General features: G+C 53.2%; 9 protein-coding genes across 9 annotated transcripts; 6 read left to right on the plus strand and 3 right to left on the minus strand.

Moving 5' to 3' along the window:
* Positions 1–4,057: 4,057 nt before the first annotated feature.
* Positions 4,058–4,981, plus strand: BO66DRAFT_171480 (NUDIX hydrolase). Its single transcript, XM_025642301.1, has 2 exons — positions 4,058–4,301; positions 4,442–4,981. Exons 1-2 carry the CDS (start codon positions 4,250–4,252, stop codon positions 4,867–4,869), a joined length of 480 nt encoding a protein of 159 aa, XP_025500366.1. The 5' UTR covers positions 4,058–4,249; the 3' UTR covers positions 4,870–4,981.
* An 869-nt stretch (positions 4,982–5,850) lies between these two features.
* On the plus strand, positions 5,851–7,150 carry BO66DRAFT_331107 (DNA-directed RNA polymerase II core subunit RPB3; the record flags this gene model as incomplete). Its single annotated transcript, XM_025644077.1, has 3 exons — positions 5,851–5,904; positions 6,056–6,624; positions 6,760–7,150. The coding sequence occupies 3 exons, from the start codon at positions 5,851–5,853 to the stop codon at positions 7,148–7,150; spliced, it is 1,014 nt and encodes a 337-aa protein (XP_025500367.1).
* A 633-nt stretch (positions 7,151–7,783) lies between these two features.
* Positions 7,784–9,307, minus strand: cbpA (putative calcineurin binding protein; the record flags this gene model as incomplete). Its single annotated transcript, XM_025647996.1, has 1 exon — positions 7,784–9,307. A coding segment is annotated over exon 1 (961 nt), but the record flags the coding sequence as incomplete, so codon positions are not given.
* Positions 9,308–10,449: 1,142 nt separating this feature from the next.
* BO66DRAFT_394472 (alpha/beta hydrolase) lies at positions 10,450–11,769 on the minus strand. Its single transcript, XM_025647997.1, has one exon. The coding sequence runs from the start codon at positions 11,730–11,732 to the stop codon at positions 10,761–10,763; it is 972 nt and encodes a 323-aa protein (XP_025500369.1). The 5' UTR covers positions 11,733–11,769; the 3' UTR covers positions 10,450–10,760.
* An 800-nt stretch (positions 11,770–12,569) lies between these two features.
* Positions 12,570–13,468, plus strand: grpE (mitochondrial nucleotide exchange factor MGE1; the record flags this gene model as incomplete). The annotated part of the gene is made up of 3 exons (XM_025651374.1): positions 12,570–12,839; positions 12,946–13,374; positions 13,436–13,468. 3 exons carry the CDS (start codon positions 12,570–12,572, stop codon positions 13,466–13,468), a joined length of 732 nt encoding a protein of 243 aa, XP_025500370.1.
* Positions 13,469–14,264: 796 nt separating this feature from the next.
* On the plus strand, positions 14,265–16,018 carry BO66DRAFT_394475 (phenylalanine--tRNA ligase). The gene has a single exon (XM_025647998.1). The coding sequence runs from the start codon at positions 14,353–14,355 to the stop codon at positions 15,901–15,903; it is 1,551 nt and encodes a 516-aa protein (XP_025500371.1). The 5' UTR covers positions 14,265–14,352; the 3' UTR covers positions 15,904–16,018.
* Positions 16,019–16,776: 758 nt separating this feature from the next.
* BO66DRAFT_404557 (putative mitochondrial dicarboxylate carrier) lies at positions 16,777–18,052 on the plus strand (the record flags this gene model as incomplete). Its single annotated transcript, XM_025648939.1, has 4 exons — positions 16,777–16,927; positions 17,021–17,025; positions 17,165–17,263; positions 17,357–18,052. 4 exons carry the CDS (start codon positions 16,777–16,779, stop codon positions 18,050–18,052), a joined length of 951 nt encoding a protein of 316 aa, XP_025500372.1.
* A 1,111-nt stretch (positions 18,053–19,163) lies between these two features.
* Positions 19,164–20,230, minus strand: BO66DRAFT_171572 (cytochrome c oxidase subunit VIb). The gene is made up of 6 exons (XM_025642302.1): positions 20,006–20,230; positions 19,926–19,928; positions 19,774–19,804; positions 19,620–19,701; positions 19,435–19,540; positions 19,164–19,367 (listed from the first exon to the last, which is right to left on the minus strand). Exons 1-6 carry the CDS (start codon positions 20,070–20,072, stop codon positions 19,336–19,338), a joined length of 321 nt encoding a protein of 106 aa, XP_025500373.1. The 5' UTR covers positions 20,073–20,230; the 3' UTR covers positions 19,164–19,335.
* On the plus strand, positions 19,800–20,532 carry BO66DRAFT_172018 (uncharacterized protein). The gene is made up of 2 exons (XM_025642303.1): positions 19,800–19,872; positions 20,006–20,532. The coding sequence occupies exon 2, from the start codon at positions 20,102–20,104 to the stop codon at positions 20,405–20,407; it is 306 nt and encodes a 101-aa protein (XP_025500374.1). The 5' UTR covers positions 19,800–19,872; positions 20,006–20,101; the 3' UTR covers positions 20,408–20,532.
* Position 20,533: the final 1 nt, after the last annotated feature.

The raw sequence follows: 20,533 nt of genomic DNA on the forward strand, positions 1-20,533 counted from the left end.
ATCATCCATCATCCATCATCCATCATCTACTATGAGTACTTCAACTTAGTTACCTGCTACTACCAACACAACCCAACCCAACTCAACTCGTCTCATCATCCCATCACCCCATTCACGCCCGCTTGGTCCCAGCTACTGACAGTGTTAGTGTCCCGTTGGCCAACCATACCCAACTTCGTGATGCTTCTAGAAAAGAGCAACCTAGCTGGTCTGCATGAAGGGATCAGGGAACCCATGTCGGAACCTCCTGTAAGGACCGACTGATCACCCCAGCAAGCCCAAAGCAAGTACACCTACTGCAGTGAGGCTGCGATCTATTCCCTTACCCCGTACTTTTGTCCTTGTTGTGTTGGTGTGCCCTGCTTGTTGTTGCCACTGACGAAGGAGGTGCAAGTAAGCCGGGAGATGATGATGCTTGCTACAGGGTCAACACAACCCATTTCTAGCTTTTCCATTCGAGTACTCACTCCGCACAGAGATCCGCTGGGACTACGGAGTACTGTACCTCCTGAATAATGGGTTTGCACCAGCTGGTGAGGGAGGGAGGTCGAACCTGGCAGCTGGCAGCTGGCAGCTGGCGATGCATTCAGATACGGGTATTGTTAGTCGCCGTATGAGCATCTCCCTTACCATACGGTAATTTGTCGATGGAAGTGGAAGTTGGCCAAGTGCCCGGCCGGCCCTTCCCCCTTCTTCACGGTAGAGCAAGAGCGGCTTCGGAAGGGAAGCTGGAAGCAAATGGAATGGACATATGTACTGTAGGATAGTGGGTGTCGCCGCTCGAATTGATCCTGATGTGATGTCGTTCGGAAATCAAAGGTACACACACCTCAGTAAGTAATCTTCTTCCGCGCATCCCCAGATCATTGAATCACGTGCAGGCATCTTCCTGCTTCTCCCCCCAACGTCCAAGCATCATCGGCATCAACGACAGGATCTCAACTGCTCAAGGGATCCGCATCTTTCCCACAGATCGCTGCTGCGTTGTCGCCCTCCAGGTCCAATCGCCACCGTCTATAATGTCCGAAGCCACTTCTCCCATGATTGATGTGCAGGACTACCCCAAGTAGTGGCCATTTCACCGCATTCCACATTGTCCGAGCAACCGAGCGCTTGGATCGACTCCATGGTTCGAATATTCATGGTTATGGTGCAGCGGACAGGTACGGTACATCACTTGTCCCCTTCTTTAGGGCATGATCGCAACTCCTTCCTCCTCAACACAGCACCAGCACCAGCACCAACCTCTCTTTTTTTTTGTGTGAATTCTAGATAATCATTATCAACCATAGTGATAGCTCAAAACAAAAAAATTGGAAAGTACAGCTTAAACCCCCCAATTCAAACCATGCAGATGGAAGTCGTAACCGGCCGAGTCAGTGCTCTCGAATTGCCCCGCATCCTCCCCTCTAGCAACTCTTTTTCTTTGATCCTTTTGTTCGCCTTTAATTTGCTGGAACTGCGAGTGACACCTCCCAATAAGCCAGCCAGGATCGATGGAACCTAATGTACCATGCAGGGTGTGTATGCTGCTGCGTCTCATGGTATCCAATCTAAAGCTTGTATGCAGGAGCGTGAAAGCAATAGTCAAGAACAAAAGAAAAGAAAAGAAAAAGTAGACAAACAATCACAGCTTCATTGAACTTCCCCGGCCCTCCCCCATGCAGCTCTTGAAGGACACACAACAGCCTAGAAAGCTAAACTAAGCTAAGTTGCAAAAATTGCAACCACGTACCTAGTAGCAGGTACCATATCCAATTCGAGCGACGATCATTGGATCAGTCCCAGAAACCGTTGAAATGCTATTGCTGCTGCAGGGTAAGTTCGCAGCGTTAATTATGGGAGAGGGAGGTCAGGTCGCCCGTGCACGTTGATCGAAGGATACTACTTGAAGGAAATCCGAAAGGGAACTAGGAACACGTTCCTTTTTTCCGCCGATGGGAGTTCATTACGATAAATCAGTAGACATGTACTTGAAAGGGACACAGGCCCGATGTGGGAAGCAAAGTGAGTAAGGTGGACCGAAATCCGATTTTTTTTCCCTGGGAGTTTGGAGGCCCTCTGAAAGTCTGCCCTCACCGTGATCGGTGATCTGTCGTATCTCCATCCATCCTAGTCAAGTCCTCCTTATACTATTTTGGGGAGAACCCACGAGGGAACGACTGGACGATAGGCGAGACAGGTGCCGAAATGACAGGACTGGACTCACCTTGTTTAAGCCCATACAACGGAACATGACGCACAATGAGCCACCGGGAAAACTACTGACTGATGTGCGGGCATGAGATCATCTAAATTTAAACTATGGAAATCGGTCGCCCTGCGGTTCTCTTCTTATTCAGAAGTAGGTAGTCAAGTTGATTGCGGCCAAATGCCAATCAATATGGTCTGCAATTTCGAGGTCGATTTCGGACCTTCCCTGAGTGGTGCCCTTCACGGGCCCTCACGGGCAGAATCTGATACAACAATTACAGTGCAAAAAGAGTGAGGAAGGTTTCTAGTGATTCCTCCCCATTCATCAGACCACAACACACTCGGATCGAGAAGAGAGAGAAGCGGGTATCCGATCTATTAATAATGGATCAGTGTGCGACGGCGCGTGTGTTCGCGTCTGGAATTTCATGGTTCGTCTTCGCGTCCCTTGGGTTACCAGGTTGCTGTGGAACCCTGAGAAAGAGTCTCGGGGTCGCTCAGGACTAGGAATATTATCGATAATACGAAGTAGATTGTTTAAGTCAGGAAGATCACTAGTTTGGCAACTGTGGAAGCCAAGTCTTACTTTAGCGCAGCGGTGGAAATTCGAATAGTAGTAACTTAGTAGGTTCATGATACAAAAGGATGAACTAGGTCTAATTGCGGTCAGGGTTGCAAAGACCGATCCCCAACCATAATCACCCACCCTCATAATAAGGTAGGTCTTGCGCAGTGGGCTGGAAAGGAGAACCAACAATGCCCCCCCCCCCCCCCCCCATTCTTGACTTCGAACTATACTCCACAAGCTTTCATGCATAACGGCAGTATCGACTAACCCTCTCCAGAGACAAAAAAGAAACAGAGTGAAAAAGCCAGAAATCAAAGCCAATGTCAAGTCCAGTCCATATACATGAGACATGGAGAGGAAAGGGGCGTACATGACATATGGACCTGGGACCTGGCCACAGTCAAGCAAAACCCCGAACGAGGGCTCGGATATGGTGGAGGCAACATAGACTTAGGTACTGTACCTACGAACCTACGAGTTAACTACTAGTTACGAGTACTAGTAGGCTGTAAGTTAGTTAGGCTTGTCGCAATTCAATTGAACGAACCGTACCTGGGCCAGACCGACAACCGGACCAGAACCATCCGTAACGTTTCAGTAATACTAGAAATACGGTATTCACCGCACCTTTGTGCTTCGGCCGTCTGTATTGGATCGGTACCGCCCACCCAGCGCGCCAGAGTCCGCTCCGGGGCGAAGACAATCACCGGTTTTACCGGTCTTTCCACAATAACAATTAAGGTAATGAATGTCTTTCCAGTGCCTGCCCGGGGTGCGCCGCCCACAATTCTTCCCCCCCAAAGCTGGCCAACTGACAGTGCTGTCTGTCTGTCTGTCTGTCTGTCTTTGGTCTGTCTCTCTCTCTCTCTCTCTATTGCCCCCCCCCCCCCCCTCTCTGCCTCCGTTCCCTCCGTTCCCTCCGTCCACTTTCCCTCCTAAATCCGCCTTTCCTTATTTCTTCGCTGTCCCTCCGATTATGATGTGCTTTTGTCTTCACTCATCCTCTTCGACGTTCCCGTCCGTTGCGGGAGTGAACGGGGATACCTGATTTTCCTGATTCTCTCTTCTAAACTCTTTTCTTTTCTTCTTTGCCCTCGCAAGAAAAAAAAAAATCCCGCCCTTCCCTTCGACCCGCTTCGCTTTTTCCGCTTCTTCGCGTTCAGGAAAAGAAACTCGACCGAGAGGTTGTTCGCCAGCTCTCGTACACCAGGCTGGACCTCTTTTTTGTTACTTCCACTGTTCGAAGTGTCCTGCGTCACTTCCAGCACTTCCAGCACTGACAGGTCGTCCCAAGTCAGTGTCATTGGTCGTTGTCTCTCTCCCCAGTCGCATCGAGCCTCTTCCTTCTTTGACACGAGTGTCGCGTGAAGCCCAAGAACGACCTACTACAGTCGCCCACCCCCTCTCTCCACTATATAGACTTCTTGTGTGGAGTGGTCTAAAAGTCCCTCATCTTTCTTTCTATCCTATAGTCACAGTTGGTCCGTCATGACGGAACAACCTCGTTCAATGGAGTCCCGCGTGGGACGCAAAAACCAACGTGAGTAATCAACCCTGGAGGCACGTTGACCCTTTTACAATTATTTCTTGGTACTCTTTCTTCTGCCTATGAATACATCTCCCCGCGCGTTTGCCACCTATGATTTCGCGCAACCCGGCTAATGTTGTCTGTGCTTCTAGGGTACGGTCCGAAAGGCGAACGGCTCGTGGCCGGTGTCGTGCCGTTGTCCGCGGATAAGACTTTGGTCCTGATGATCCAGTCCGCAGGGCGCGGCGGTTGGGTCCTTCCTAAAGGCGGTTGGGAGACGGACGAGAACAGCCCCCAGCAAGCCGCCTGCAGAGAGGCCTGGGAAGAGGCCGGGGTAATATGTACGGTGCATAAGGACTTGGGGCAAATACCCGACATGCGCCCCTCGTCTTTATTGTCAACCACAGCACCCAAGGCGTCCTACCAGTTCTTCGAGGTGACCGTGGACCGCGAAGAGGAACAGTGGCCCGAGATGCACAAGCGAAAACGGCAATGGGTTACCTACAAGCAGGCTGCTGATGCTCTGGCCAGCAGACCCGAGCTGCTGGAAGCGCTCAATCGCAGCTCCATGCGGCGGTAGCGTTGGCTTTGTGTTTTCCGCAAAGAAGCTTCAAGCTTCCATGACGACCTGAAATGATCTAGCCAAGGAAAAGCTGTTTTCTTTTTTACTTGCATTGATTGGCTTGGACCTTCCTACCCCCGGTTGGCTGTAATGCTTTTGGGTTTTTATAATCTCTTCTTTTATTTCCCTTTTTTTTTTCTCTCTCTGAACTCGATCGGATGACAGCTGGTGGCTTCTGCGCATGACTTGCGAACATCATCTTCTGAGATGCGCGAATATGGCCTATCTTGTCCATTCGATCCGTCCTTGCTATTGTTTTCACACCCTCATAGATTTCACGAGCAAGCGCCAGTATAGATTGTTAGAGGAGTACGGCCGTGTTGCTGACGGATGGGGCAAAAAGTTACTGTCATCGAGACATGGTCTGGGATGGGATCCTTTGCTTGGAGTTGGCTTTCTCTTTTGGATACCAATATCATCTTGCTCGTGATTGAGACCTGTGCGCTCAGGGCACTTCACATCTATAAAGTTCGCCCAGCAGGGGCTCACATACAATAATAGCTGTTTGATTTTTCGTCTGAGTGTGTATCTATAGAAGTCTTTGGAAATAAACTAATGATGCAAGGTGGTGTTGCATGGAGGGTCACCACCACCTCAGAATTGATTCAGATGACCACTGAAACAGCTCATAAATGAATACTAAACATAAATTAGAGTAATGAGCAAGGTATCTCATGGCTAGATAACCAGCGTGGCTTCACGTGCTATCCCATCATCCACACATCGCGGAGGTCTCTCCAGGTAAGTTGCAGGGGAAGATTACCCGATCGGGTCAAGCGCACCTCAGCTTCCGCCTTTCAGTTCTCCCAAGTCTCTCTCGAATTGATTGCCTCATCGCGGCCATCTCCAGATCAACTTCCTCCCCACTGAACCATAACTCTTCCGGCGTGTGTGGCCATCACTCTGGGCCTCATCGCCAACAGACATACTATTATCACCATGGACTACGAAATGGACATCGAGCCCACCGGGCCCCAAGTGACCGTCCGCGAGGTGAGCAACTTCCAGTCGCCATCCATCAATATCACTATCACCTCACATCACAAAGCAACACCATCACAACCTACCCCCCTTCCCCCCCTTCTCAAAGAAGCTCGCCTACCAACCCTTTCCATCCCCAAAATGACTAATCATCACACCACAGGCCGAGCCCTACCGCGTGGACTTCAAACTCAGCTCCGTCGATCTAGCCTTCGCCAACTCGATCCGCCGCACCATGCTCGCCGAGATCCCCACGATGGCGATCGACCTGGTGGAAGTCGAGAAGAACACCTCGGTCCTCCCGGACGAGTTCCTGGCCCACCGCCTGGGACTGATCCCGCTCAACTCCAAGAACTGCGACCAGGACGTCGAGTACACGCGCGACTGCGAATGCGATGACCGCTGCTCCCGCTGCAGCGTGACGCTGACCCTGCACGCACGCTGCACGAGCGACGAGATCATGCGCGTCTACGCGCGGGATCTGGCCGTCAGCGGCGAGCGGGCCAACGAGTGGGTGGGCAACCCGGTGATCACGGACCCCGAGGGCAAGGGCCCCCTGATCTGCAAACTGCGGCGCGGCCAGGAGCTGAAGATGACGTGCATCGCGAAGAAGGGCATCGCCAAGGAGCATGCCAAGTGGGCGCCGACCGCCGCGGTGGGCTTCGAGTACGATCCGCACAATAATCTGCGGCATGTGGATTACTGGTATGAGGAGGATGCGGCGAAGGAGTGGTATGTTTTCCCTGTCCCGTCCTGCTGGGGTATTTGTCTCGAAGAAGGACGATGGATAATAGATCCTCTGCAAAAGAGATGGCAAGAAGGATGAAGATCTTGGCTAATCATTCTACTTTTGCCGTTGTCGGACAGGCCTATTTCTCAGAACTCGGCATGGGAACACGCCAACCCTCCGGATCAGCCCTTCGATTACGACGCTCAGCCGAACAATTTTTACATCGATGTCGAGAGTATCGGCATGATTGACCCGGATATGATCATTCAGCAGAGTATCATTGTGCTGCAGCGCAAGTTGGCCTCGGTCATCTCGTCGCTGTCTGGCTCGGGTGACGGTGGTGCGGACCGTAACGGCATGATGGGTGGTGAGGACGACGATATGATGCGCAGCCCGGATGCCTACGAGCCGCCGGAGGGCATCGATGGCGGGTTCACGGCCTATGCCAGTGGCGGTGCCAGTGCGTGGGGAGCCAGTGCTGCCACGCCGTACGGCGTCACGCCCTACGGCGGTGGCTATGGGTTTTAGGTGAGGTGAGATGATGTGAGATGAAAGGGCGGTCTTGCTCTGCTGTCAGTTTGGGCCACTTCCCGGGAGCAGCTGCGTCTACCCAGCAGGTTGTCTTCGGTCAGCGAGATTTCGACTCTCGGTCACTCCAACCAATTCATCGTCATCACTACCTTTTCTCCTAGACCTACAACCCGGACCTGACCACATTTGGTCCCAATCCAGCTCAAAGAACCCCAACCACCAACATCATATCCTCACCAACCTTTTCTGATACTATTTCCAGCATGCGGACGGAGTTTATCACGGGTATTTCTGCTCACCTCGGGGAATTTCTATTTCTATTTTATTGCTTATTATCTCTTTTCCCATTTCGTGCTATCAAAAGAAGTTTCTCTCATGGTCAGGGCGTGCAACGGGGGTGTTTTGTTGCTTTGCTTTCTTTTCATGTCTTGTCTCTCTGACTCTATTAAACACATATTTACATAAGAACACCACATCACATACAAATCCAAATGAACAGATCTCCAACCAACCACTAGGTCCGCTATCAGGCGTAGCTTTCTTGAGTGATCAAACTGTGCGGCTGGAGATGTGTACGAGCATAATAGATGGCTACAGGCGAAAAGCAAATACTGGAGATAGACAAGATGATATTAACACCATTCTGAGGGATATATTAAACGAACGATGAAAATAATAAACAAGCCCCAAATAATACCAAAAAGTGTTCGCAACCCCAATGCAAGTGGTATGTTATGTACAATGCGTATGTTACGCCCATCATGCGCAAAATCCCGTAGAAAGAAAAGCAATGATCCCAAGTTTGTGTCAAACGCCAAATCCCCATCCCCAACACCGTTCATGATGAGCAAATATATCCAAGCAACCTGTCCACCCCTCTCTTTCTCTCTCTCTTCACAACCAAAAAATAATGGATCCCAAAAGAAACAATCGCAGCGACGAATGCAAGCGCCCAAAAAGAAATTCACATCAACTCGACAGGCGGCCGCGCCGTCTTCGGCGGCATGCGCTTGACGGACATCCCCACCGTCTCCTCCTCGTCGACGGGACTATAGCTCATCATCTCGACATCCTCATCGCCATCCAAATCATCCACCAATGAGCCGATCTCGCTCGTATCCTCGACCATCACGGCGGGCAAGCCGGGACTGCCCCCGTGGTCTTCGGGGTGGTAGATCAGGGTACTGCTGCGGCTGCGGCGGGTAGCGGTGGTGGTGGTGGTGGTGGTGGCGGGCCAGCTCCCGGTGCGCGGCAGCTTGTCCGAGATGGCGGACACGGGAGTTTCCGGCGCTGCTGTGGAGGTTTCGCTGAAAGTCATCTCCGTGTTGAGTTTGGCCAGCGCGTGGGCGAGATCGCTGGCGTGGACTTCCTTGTTGGGGGGATCCTCGGGGCGCATGACCCAGCCGTGGGGCGGGGAGGGCGGCGGGCTGATGAAGAAGAGCTTGTCGACCTGCGGGGCGGCGAGGAGTTTGGGGCGGGCGTCGTGGCCCGTTTGCAGCGGGGTGGGCTCGCCGAAGTAAACCTTCGGGTTGAGGAGGGTCTGGGTCTTGGTCGAGTGGGTGGCGGTGTGGGCTTTCAGGGGGTTCTCGGTGGGCGAGGCCGACGAGAGCAGTTTGCGGATGTACAGGGCGTCGCTGTCGGTGTGGAAGGAGCAGAGGAGGCGGCGGAGGGAGGGCAGCGGGGAGAAGGAGTTGAGCGGGGCGAGCTGGTTCAGGGTGTTGCGCAGGGCGGTTAGGGACGGGGGGTCGAAGAGGTGCAGGTCGTTCAGGTCGGTAATGATCAGGGTGTTGGTCGGGGTTGTTGGTTGGCTTAGGGCGGGGAGGTTGCTGAGGTCGAGGGAGAGCGTTGGTCGGGTGGTTGGTTTTGTTGTTGTCGTTGATGATGGTGATGGGGAGGAGGTTAGGGATTGGGGTGGGGTGGTGTAGTTCATTTTGGAATGTGTTTTTGTGGGTTTTGTGGTTGTGGTTGTGGTTGTGATTGTGGTTGAATGGGTTAATTGAAAGGAGGAGAGGTGGTTGATATAGGAACGAGACCCCGGAGACGGGTTGATTGCCACTCGGAGAGATAAGAAGAGCAGCAGGCGCTTAGTGGAAATGGAAACGAGCAAAGAAAAGAGTACAGCAACTCGTAAGCAACCTTGTTCCCTCGTTCAACTCTGATTGGAGAAAAATGAAGAGTCTGTCTGCATGCGTGCTGAACGCTTCTTTTATAGCGAGTACCCAGTAATTGTTCCAATTGTTGGGGTTTCCTCGTCCGCCTCCGTCGCTTTGCCGGGCGAGGCGCAGCAACACACGCAAAGAACGGAGAGTGGAGATGCCCGCAACTCCCCTCGCAACTTGCACTGCCTGCTTGGATTGCGACTCTCCTATTCTAACTCTAGTCTAGTCAGTCTAACTTACACGACATGTGCACAACTACAGTAACTCTTCTCGGACGGCCCTTCTGGATCTGGATCTGTTCCTGGCGATCGGCTCCGCATGCATTTTCAATCCTCGCCACGGTCTCGCCGAACCCGTGTGGCTGAAGAGGAGACGAGACTGGCACCGCTTCTGGTTGCCACCTTTGATTCCTCCCATCAGAGCATCATTTGCTGTGATGACGATGTTGCATATGTGTTCTCCTTGCTGCAGATCATCCTGGAGGTGAATCCTGGACTGAATCCTGCAATCAATCCCGGAGATCGGGCAGAGAACGTATCACTGGATAACGATACGATCATGTACGATAAGTCGGGGCAGTCTAATTGACTGTCACATGCTGTCAATATGAGCTCTACTTTCTGCTTTACAGATATCACAATGCAATCTGAATGGGGACAGACAGCGTTCCACGGGATGGTCGCCTTCTCCACATACTCCAGAACCAGCAAGCAGCCTGCCATCCGCAGCGGCTGATGCTCCGCCCCCTAGGACCACTCCACAAGCAGTCGATATTATCACTGCAGTGTCCAAGTCCTCCAGGCAGGCAAGATTTCGAGCTTGGCTCCGTGGTGACAAAGAGTGTCTCCCGCTCTTGGGATTGTTCATGCATGCATGCATGCTGCCGCATTCCAAGCCTCACCAGTCACGCCTAATGTCACCATTAACTAGCAGAGCCTCTACATTTTAGGCCGTACTGAACTACAGTCTAACCAACCTTATCTACACTTTGTGACACTGGAGATCATGACCAACATGGGGGCTGATGACAGTGCCTCGCAAACTATGCGTCTACCTGCGTCGCCTGCACAAGGCTTATACCATCGGGTGCACTTACTTCTACAACTGACATCAGTCGCTCGAGTGACCTCATCATTTGTCCTAGCACATACGTACAATCTTGTTCTGCCTACAGTAGCCGTGTTGGACTGATATCCAGTACATACACCCTCATGGCTTAGCCGGAAGCTCTGACCATCTTGTATTGCATCTGGCCCTCAGCCACTCCGCTCTTCCGAATGACGCACTCTCTGAACAGCCAACCCAAACACCATTCTAGTCAGTTCCACATCGCTCAATTGATCATACCCACAACACACGCCATAGTCGCCATCTATTCTGATCGGTCTGGTCAAGCGACTCGGTTCTCAGTGACATAAAACATGCCACCAAAGCCCCTGTATGCCGAATTATAGGCTGGTAATGAACTTGAATCGATTTTCGACGGCCCTCTGAGAGGGTTCACAGTCTGGGGCATAGATCTCGAAAATATGAGGCAGGCCCGGGTACACATGCAATTCCAAATCGATATTGGCAGCTGCGATCTTCGCCGCGAAGGCGATAGCTTCGTCACGAAAGATGTCCAGCGCGCCTACGTCGATGTACGTTGGCGGCAAGCCTTCCAGGTTGGTGGCTCGGGCAGGCGCAGCGTATGGCGAGACATTGTCCGTCCCGATATCTTGTCCCAACAGGGCAGTCCAGCCAGTGAGATTGTCATCGTAAGTCCACGTGGTGAAAGGCTCCAGTGCAGGATTCGGGACAGTATTCTTGTCATCTAACATGGGGTAAAAGAGAGCCTGCTTCGCTAGAGGCGGGGATAAGCCCCGATCCCGAGCCAGCATGGCAATGCCCGCAACAAGGCCTCCCCCGGCGCTCTCCCCCATGAGACAAATGCGGTTGTTGTCTACCCTGAATTGGGCTCCCTGCCGATGGAGCCACGCTAGCCCAGCATAGCAGTCCTCAAGTGGTGTTGGATGCGGACACTCGGGTGCCAGCCGATAATCTACCGAGAAGATCGGAATGTTGCTCTTCTCGACTTGCAGGGCGAGCGCCTTGTCGAAGAGATCAACCGTGCCCTGAATCATACCCCCTCCATGCACGTGGAAGATTGCGGGGCCACGTCCAGAAGAAGCAGGAGACGAATTGTTCTTCTTATAGTAGCGTTTGACGGAAATGGTCCATCCGTCATGGGACCGGACTTGATGAACCGTCCGTTCTACACCCCGAGCATAGGGCAATACCGCGAACACGGAATCATACAGGGCGGTGATACCTATCCGGCGAGCGTGGATATCATGCAATTCGTGCTTTGGGCTGGCGGCCAATATCTGCAGGAGAGGGTCGGCAGCCTCGGCAAATGCGGGGTCCAGTTCTAAGGGCATTGTGGAGGAACGCTTGAGATGGGAACGACAATTGCAGTCACGGAGAAATGAAAGACGAACCTTTTGACAGCTACTTGGGTGGGTTCGACCCGGAACTATATACCGGGGGACTGTACCACCGGGTCAGGAATAACTTGCTGCTGGCGGGGAGGAGGGGGCAAACAACAAGCAGCACCCAGCTCTTTTGAGGAATCGAAGTTTCACGCCGCCCACTTGTCTCTGCATCTAAACCATTCGAACTAAATTGACTCAGGCAATCCTCGGTCAACTGATAGCTTGCTTGCCGCTAAAACAAGGTAGTGATTGTCATATCCATCATCGTGGCCACGGGCAACACTCGGCAGGCAATCAATAGAAGCAGAGTGCCTCGACGAATTCAATTATGCTTCAAGCCAAAACCTTACGTCACTGGAGGTCTCTTTTTCCGAGTCACGACGATTGGACGCATCGGAAAAGTATGACAATATAATTATGTACTGCACCGGCGAAAGTAATCGAATGGCCTCCAGCTAGGTAGGAGATTCACTACCTACTAGGTAGTAGTAGCAAGTAGTCAGCGTCACGGGTAGTGATGAATACCTCCGCGCCCTCCGCGCCCTCCTCGCCCTCCTATAGATCGATCACCAAATAACCGATGGGAGCCGATTGTCGGCCCGCATGTTGATCCGGATATCGCTGCTCAAGACAGTCAGGTGACGCCGGCACGGGCGAAACTTCTGCTTTTTCGATCACTATCGCCGATCTCGTTCATACTTAACCACCTCCATTTTGCTTGAGCTCCAGCTTCCATTCTTTCCATCCACCGAAGCATTCATTTGTCATATCCCTTTGCTCAACATGTTCCAAAGAACCTTCCTCAGACAGGCCCAGCGGTCCCTGCTTTCCGTCCGCTCGACACCAGCTACCTCAGCTGTCCGCCGCACCGCGCAACAGCCCCAGCTTCCTCAGTTCGCTCGTCCCTTGATCCCCCAGTCTGCCGCCCGCCTCTATTCGACGGAGAACAAGGCCGAGAACGGCGAGCAGAACGGTGCCGCGGAGTCGCAGGAGGGCGAGGATGCTTGCCGCAAAGAGCTTGAGGAGAAGAAGAAGGAGATTGTTGGTCTGAAGGTAATTGCCACCTATGCTGCCGGGCGGATATCATGAGTTACAATGGATATCTCGTTACACCGAAGAGCTTTGACATGCCGAGAACACCTGGTCTAATACCTCACAGGACCAATACCTTCGTTCCAAGGCCGACTTCATCAACCTCCAGGAGCGCACCAAGCGGGACATGGACAACTCTCGCAACTTCGCCATCCAGCGCTTCGCTCAGGACCTTCTCGAGAGTATCGATAACTTCGACCGTGCTATGCTGGCTGTCCCCAAGGAGAAGCTTGAGGCCGCCCCCACCGAGGCCAACAAGGACCTGTTGGACCTTGTTTCAGGCTTGAAGATGACTCAGAACGTCTTGATGGGCACCTTGAAGAAGCACGGTCTCGAGCAGTTCGACCCCAGCGCTCCCGCTGAGGACGGGGCGGCCCAGAAGTTCGACCCCAACGTCCACGAGGCCGTCTTCATGACCAAGGCCGAGGGCAGAGAGGACGGCGAGATCATGTTTGTTCAGAGCAAGGGTTTCCGTCTGAATGGCCGTGTCCTTAGAGTATGTGATCTCCAGCAAGGATTTATCTCAAACAGGGATGCTAATGTATTTTCTTCTACAGGCTGCTAAGGTCGGTGTTGTCAAGAACAACTAAACCTACCCATGATCCTCCGAATACCATCGCAATTTCCAACCACTCCTCCCCCATTCAATCTGTACAATATACCACATCTCTTTCCGCCGCGATGGGATGTTTCACCCTAAATCTTACGCGATGGTTTATCCAACCGAGCATGCCGCCGGGAAAAACATGATCCGGCGATTGTCGCTTTTTTTCTGTCTACGAACGCATGTGTATGATACACCGTTTACTTTGCGACTGGTGTCGCATGAGCTTTCTCCCGGTGCATTTGTCAATGATCTGATTTCTTTTGGATTGGCGTTCTTTCTTGACTCTCTCCTCCCTATTATGTATATTACACGCAATGGTCGGTGTCTTTGTTTCTTCTTTTCTCTGGAAAAGTGATATTATCACGCTGGGACTGACATTGAAACGGGTGTGGGTTATGCCTGCAGGGCATCTGATCATGTTATGACTTTTTGCATCGCCCTCTTGCCGTCAAGGCAATGCAGGGTACTTATGAAGTCTAATAGACAGTCTTTTGGCCGAATAGACCAAAGACGTTATGACAGGCATGTTGATTCTTCGGAAATGCGTAGCTGATAATATCATTGTAGAAGACCTGGCACGGCTGGGTTGTATTGCAGAAACGACGCTTCGTATTTCATGCTCAGACTGCTTTTCATCCCATGGTTTGCAATAAATCGAATTGAGCTATGATGATGATCAGTCAATTGAGTTTCACTGAACCCGTAAAACAACCGGATGATTTTGGGGGAATCCGCTCGGGCCGTGGTTCTCCCGCCCCGGCATGTTTTGTACACTACGATCTAAAACGCAGCGAGAGAAACACTAAACCGGCGACAACGACGCACTGGCTCAGTTTCCGGTGCAGCCCCGTTGCATCTACTATAGAGATGCGTTTACTCGCCACTGGCCGGGCTCTGCGCGCCAGCAGCAGCAGGTGGGCCATCAATCATTCTTCTGGGAGGAACCTACGGATCCCGCTCTCGCACCTCCCGGCGCCGTCAGCCATCCCGCGCCGCGAATGGAGCTTCACAGCCGTTCGCCGGACGAACGAGAAACCCACCGATGTCACTAAGGGCTCCATCGCCGGTGGCTCTGCAGCGCAGCCCGTGGCAGCCGAGGCGCAATCGTACGAGCGCGACGAATGGACCAACGTCACCGATACCATCCTCTCGCACGTCGGCCGCCGGCTATACCTGGACGAGAACCACCCGCTGGCCATCACGCGGCAGCTGATCGAGAGCCAGTTCCCGCGGCCGACGTACGGCAACTACACCGAGGAGAACCCCGTCGTGACGACGGCCGAGAATTTCGATGTGCTGGGGTTCCCCGCGGACCACCCGGGCCGCAGCCGCACCGACACCTACTACCTCAGCGAGAAGCTGGTGCTCCGCACGCACACGAGCGCCCACCAGCAGGCGTACTTCCAGCAGATCAGCCGCAACGAGCACACCCGCCCGGAGGAGGTGGGCTACACCGTGGTCGCGGACGTGTACCGGAGGGATGCCATCGACCGCAGCCACTACCCGGTCTTCCACCAGATGGAGGGGGCGATGCTGTGGAAGCGGCCCGAGCAGGAGCCGCTGCGGCATGCCGGCGCGACGGCGGCGCGGATCCGCGCGGACGTCGAGCGCATCCCGGCCCACGACGTCGTCGTCGAGGACCCCAACCCCACCGTGCACCCGCAGCGCAACCCGCTGCAGGCCGAGTTCCACAGTGTCGAGGAGGTCGAGCAGGTCGCCGCGCACCTCAAGCGGTCGCTGGAGCGCATGGTCATCAAGATCTTCACGGAGGCGAGCAAGGCAGCGGCGGGCGCGGAGGAGGAAACCGAGCCCCTGAAGGTCCGCTGGGTCGAGGCCTACTTCCCCTTCACGAGCCCCTCCTGGGAGCTGGAGGTGTTCTGGCAGGGGGACTGGCTGGAGGTGCTGGGCTGCGGGGTCATCAAGCAGGAGCTGCTAAACAATTCGGACGTGCCGGACCGCATGGGATGGGCGTTCGGGATCGGCCTGGAGCGCATCGCCATGCTCCTGTTCAATATCCCTGACATCCGGCTCTTCTGGTCGCGGGACAAGCGCTTCTTGTCGCAGTTCAAGGCCGGCCAGATCACCCGCTTCAAGCCCTTCTCCAAGTACCCCGCCTGCTACAAGGATGTGGCCTTTTGGTTGCCCCCCGGGGCGGCCAGTGGCGGCAGTGCGGCGGGCGGCGCCGTGCCCGTGCACGAGAATGATATCATGGAGTTGGTTCGTGGGGTTGCGGGCGATCTGGTGGAGGATGTGCGTCTGGTGGACGAGTTCACGCACCCCAAGACCAAGCGCAAGAGCATGTGCTACCGCATCAACTACCGGAGTCTGGAGCGCACGCTCACCAACGCAGAGACCAATGATCTACACGATAAATTGCGCCAAGAGCTCGTTGGTCAGCTGGGGGTTGAGCTGCGGTAGTCGTCGTTCGATTTACCAGGATAGGGGGTGTTTTCTCCGTAATGTGTATAGGTTGGATGCCTGATGACGGCAAGGCAACAGATGCGTGTCTGTATGATAGTGTGTAAGATCTTGGCTTGTAAAACAACAAAAGATATGACCTCTTTCCTCATGAATAGACTTCTAGTTCCCGGCTAAGGATCCCATGATAGCACCCAACTACATTTGTTTGGTGTTTTTGCTGCTGCTTAGTGGTTGGATCGGGCAGGGGAGGCATGCATTGTGACGTAGCAGATCGATTGCAGCACAGTACGGCGCAGTACAGCACAGCCGGGTAGAGACATGGAAGGGGATGGCTGCATTCGTGAGGGAATTGGTTGCTGGCTCGGTTTGCCTTTTTGTTTCTTACAACATGCAACATGAACAGTCTGGGCAATGTGTTCAGCCTCCGTCTTTCTCGGTGATATCCTGTCATTCCAGCCCGTCATCTCCTCTTCTGCTCCATAGTCCTCTGTACTCTCAGTGTATTGTTGTATTGCTGTGGGCGAGAGAACACCGAGGGCCGGCCTTACCGCCTAGTGGCCCGCTGGACCGACGTCTAAACCGAGAACATGATTGGTGTGCCACGGCCGAGATCGGTTAGTGCAGCCGAACAACCCTGGAATTCGGAGAGTTGATCTGAAGCCCGAATCTCTTCTCGTATTGTCTCTGTACCGGATTACTCCTGGTATTATTATTAAGAAGAGGAAGAAGCAGCAGCAGCAGAACCTCTCTCCAGTTTCTCCAGTTTCTCCAGTTTCTCCTTCCTCCTTCCTTTGACTAACTACTCTCCCAAAATCTCCCCTCTCTTTTTCTTTTTCTTTTCTTTCATATCGCCCTCGCGGAATGTCCACGATGGTCAGCAGTGCGAAGCTGGAGGCTTCCCCCCAACAGCCTCCTCAAGCGGCTGCCGCTCCGGTGCCTGCAAAGAAGATCCATTATCCTTTTTGGTTTGGTGGTTCGGCCTCTTGCTTTGCGGCGGCCGTCACACACCCTTTGGACCTTGGTAAGTTTTTTTCTTTTGGCGCTCTGGTGGCGGTGTTGAATTCTATGGATGATGACGCTGGGTGACTGACTTTTTTTTGGTGGTGACTTATAGTCAAGGTAAAATTTGCCCTCCATTATTTTTTTTTCACTTTTGCCTGGCTTATGTGTTTCGTTTGCTGTTTCCGGCTGTGTTATCGCCAACACTCAATTGAGGTATTCCCGGTGTACTAACAAAAAATTTCGGAAACTTTGTTAGGTTCGATTGCAAACTCGCGGGCCTGGGGCGCCCACGTCCATGGTGGGAACGTTTGGACATGTGATTAAGACCGATGGTGTTCGGGGCTTGTATAGCGGGGTACGTTTTTCTTTTCCTCTGGCCATGGCTTCTGGTAGCCTGGAAAAAGGGTTGTCGGGGACAAATTGGCTGATTTCCGGGGGGGCGTTATAGTTATCGGCCGCGCTTCTGCGCCAGGTGACCTACTCGACGACGCGGTTCGGCATCTACGAGGAACTCAAGAACTATTTCACGACGCCCGGGTCGACGCCCAGTTTCTTCACGCTGATCGGGATCGCGTGCGCCTCGGGCTTCATCGGCGGCTGGACCGGCAACCCGGCGGACGTGCTGAACGTGCGCATGCAGTCGGACGCGGCGCTGCCGCCGGCGCAACGCCGCAACTACCGCCACGCCTTCCACGGGCTGGTGGAGATGACGCGCACCGAGGGCGCCGCCAGCCTGTTCCGCGGGGTGTGGCCGAACTCGACGCGCGCGGTGCTGATGACCGCCTCGCAGCTGGCCTCGTACGACACCTTCAAGAAGCTGTGCATCGAGCGCATCGGCATGTCGGACAACCTGGGCACGCACTTCGCCGCCTCGTTCATGGCCGGCTTCGTCGCCACCACCGTCTGCAGCCCCGTCGACGTGATCAAGACCCGCGTCATGACCGCCAGCCACGGCCACGGCCAGAGCATCCCCGCCCTGCTGCGCGAGATCACCCGCAAGGAGGGCTACGCCTGGGCCTTCCGCGGCTGGGTGCCCAGCTTCATCCGGCTGGGTCCGCACACGATCGCCACCTTCATCTTCCTGGAGGAGCACAAGAAGCTCTACCGGTGGGTGAAGGGGATCGAATCCGAGGAGAAGCGGTGATTTCCACTTCCTCTTTTTTCTTGTTGGTTGTCGTCTTCTCTTTTTCCCTGTTATGTCTGGGAACCTGTCCATACACCGCTTTGATATCCACGATACATTCTCTGCTAGGATATCTTTCTAGCATAGTATCCTTCTTCATCTTGTTCAATGTTGGGGTTTTGGCGAAGCATTGTGATTTTTTTGGGTGGCTAAAAGTTTTTTATTCTTGTGCTCATCTCTCCTGCGGGCATATCGCTTGTACATAATATCGTTTTCTCTCTCTCTTTCTTTGGTGCTGGACTTGTGCTTGCAGATGGCCGAGTGGAGGGAGACAACACCTTCCTCGGTGGGGTGGCTGTGAGTAACTCTCCCTTCACATCTATCGCTTCCTCACTTCCACCCCCCGATCAGATGGAGATGAGGCCAGAAGCATGCGGGAGGGAGGGGGGGTCTGTATACTGCTTGGTTGGATTGTGTGAGTGAGTGAGTGAGTGAGTGAGAGTGTGGCATTCGTCATTTGAGAATAGATAGACTAGACATGAAATCTACAATAGACACATATAGACTCAGATTGCAAGTTGTGGATTGCAGTTAATTCTGGGGGTGTAGAACTTAACAGGTCTGCATTCATGGAGATAGCTTTGTATTCAGCCTCGACTCTTGCTGGAATAACATGAGGCATTGTAGCTTACTAGCCCGGAAAGCTAACTCCAGTAGGTGCTCGGGGTCAATCCTGTTGCAGGATGTCGTTTCACTAGGGAGGAAATCTCTGGGTGAGAACATACTGAAGAGCATGTGACAAAGCACTCTATTGGAGTATAAGATGTAATGTACAGTATGCGAAGCGATTGACTCGCGAGGCTGGAGGGGAGATCGAATCGTATGATGTCCGCCGGATCTGATATCGGCCACGGGCGACTGGGTACCGAGTCCCGTGGGTGAGATCGTCATTTTGATCATGCTACTTCTATCGGCAGATATGAGAGGCACATGTGCTGATTGATTAGATCCATATACAGGTGCGGAACTCGTTCACATCTTCTCGGGTTTGCACACTACGCGTCCTTTCTATGTCCATACAGCTTTCCCCTCTGATTTATCCTAGAGAAGATGCGAGGAAAGTGAAAGGCTCTGGATCAACGAGAAGGCAAGGAAGAAAAAGAAAAAAAACATTTCCCGCTTGGTTTGTTCAATTCGGGAGGGGTTGGGCTCCGAATCAGGGTAGTAGAGTACATTTGTTTGACCAAAATAAAACAAAAGCACATAAAGAACTTTAACATGGATTTGTTTAGCTTTCTAGCATTCTACTCCAGGCGAGCGGGGAAGTTTCCAGCCTCTGGTCGGGGAAGTTAGTTACTTGCTGTTGGAGATTAAAGGTGCAGAGATGGGGGATGAGTACGTACCGCGCTGGGTATCCCACCGGTCAGTCCAGGCCTTGGGGCAGAGGGAGCGGAAAGCGTGGTAGAACTGGTAGTCAAGATGATTAGTGCTGTTGTTGTGATAGGTTCGCTGTGATGGGGGTGTTGGTGGTGCTGGTAGACAGTTGCGGGTTTGGTAGCCGAGGGGGATGTCGACGGGGTTGATATACCTGGCGGCATGGGCGGAAGTCCTCGCCCTTGGCGTTGACACACTTGTAGTAGTCGACGTAGTTCTGCCAGCAGTGCTTGGTCCTATCCAATTGCATTAGGATGAAGCTTGACGAAAGGTGGAGGTGAGTCTAAGGATATTGGCTGATCACGTACTGGTTCTGCTGGGGGAAGCGGGCGTCATAGCCTGTATATCGTTACATCAAGACGTTGGTCAGTCAGCTTTCCCACCACGATTGATGAAGAACCCGCCGTATTCGTTCATCGATAAGCGACCGGATCAACGAAGAACCTGGAGAGAAACGTACCGGCTGTATACTAGTTAGCAATTGACCTCAATTGGGGATGCGGGAGACAAGTCGGATTATCCGGGTTTGGGAAAGCTCACCTGTCACGAACTTGAAGGGCTTGGTCTCCTGGGGCTCATCGGGATCGGCTTCAGGAATGGCACCCATTGTGGCAGTTCTAAGGACAGAGCCTGGAAATGGATCTAAAATTGGGGAAGAGGAAAAGGGGTGGGTGGTGGAGAGGGGGGAGGGGGAAGAGGAGGGAAGCAAGAGAGAGAGAGAGGGCTTGGAGAAAGAAAGATGGGGGTGAGGTTTGCGCGCTGGTGGAGTGGAATGATCCCGTGAAGCAGTACAGCCGGGCCCCAAGTTCAACCTTGACCGCCTACTGTAGCGAGCCACTCATGCGCCTACCTTTCCTAAACACCCCGATCCGTCATCTTGAGGTGGTTCAGGTTCCAACAAGTTTCTGCCTGAGTCATCCAGGCTCGCACTTGGAAACCTGAACTCGTGATCCAATTCCACACCACAGCCAAGCCACAAGGCCCGAATGAGCTCAACTTCCGTCACCACATCCGAAGCCTCCCATCCCATCTCCTCTCCCCATCCCCCCATCCAACCCACCTCCAGCC

This window comes from Aspergillus aculeatinus, assembly GCF_003184765.1.
Source record: "Aspergillus aculeatinus CBS 121060 unplaced genomic scaffold BO66scaffold_49, whole genome shotgun sequence".
NCBI classification, from domain to species: Eukaryota; Fungi; Ascomycota; class Eurotiomycetes; order Eurotiales; family Aspergillaceae; genus Aspergillus; species Aspergillus aculeatinus.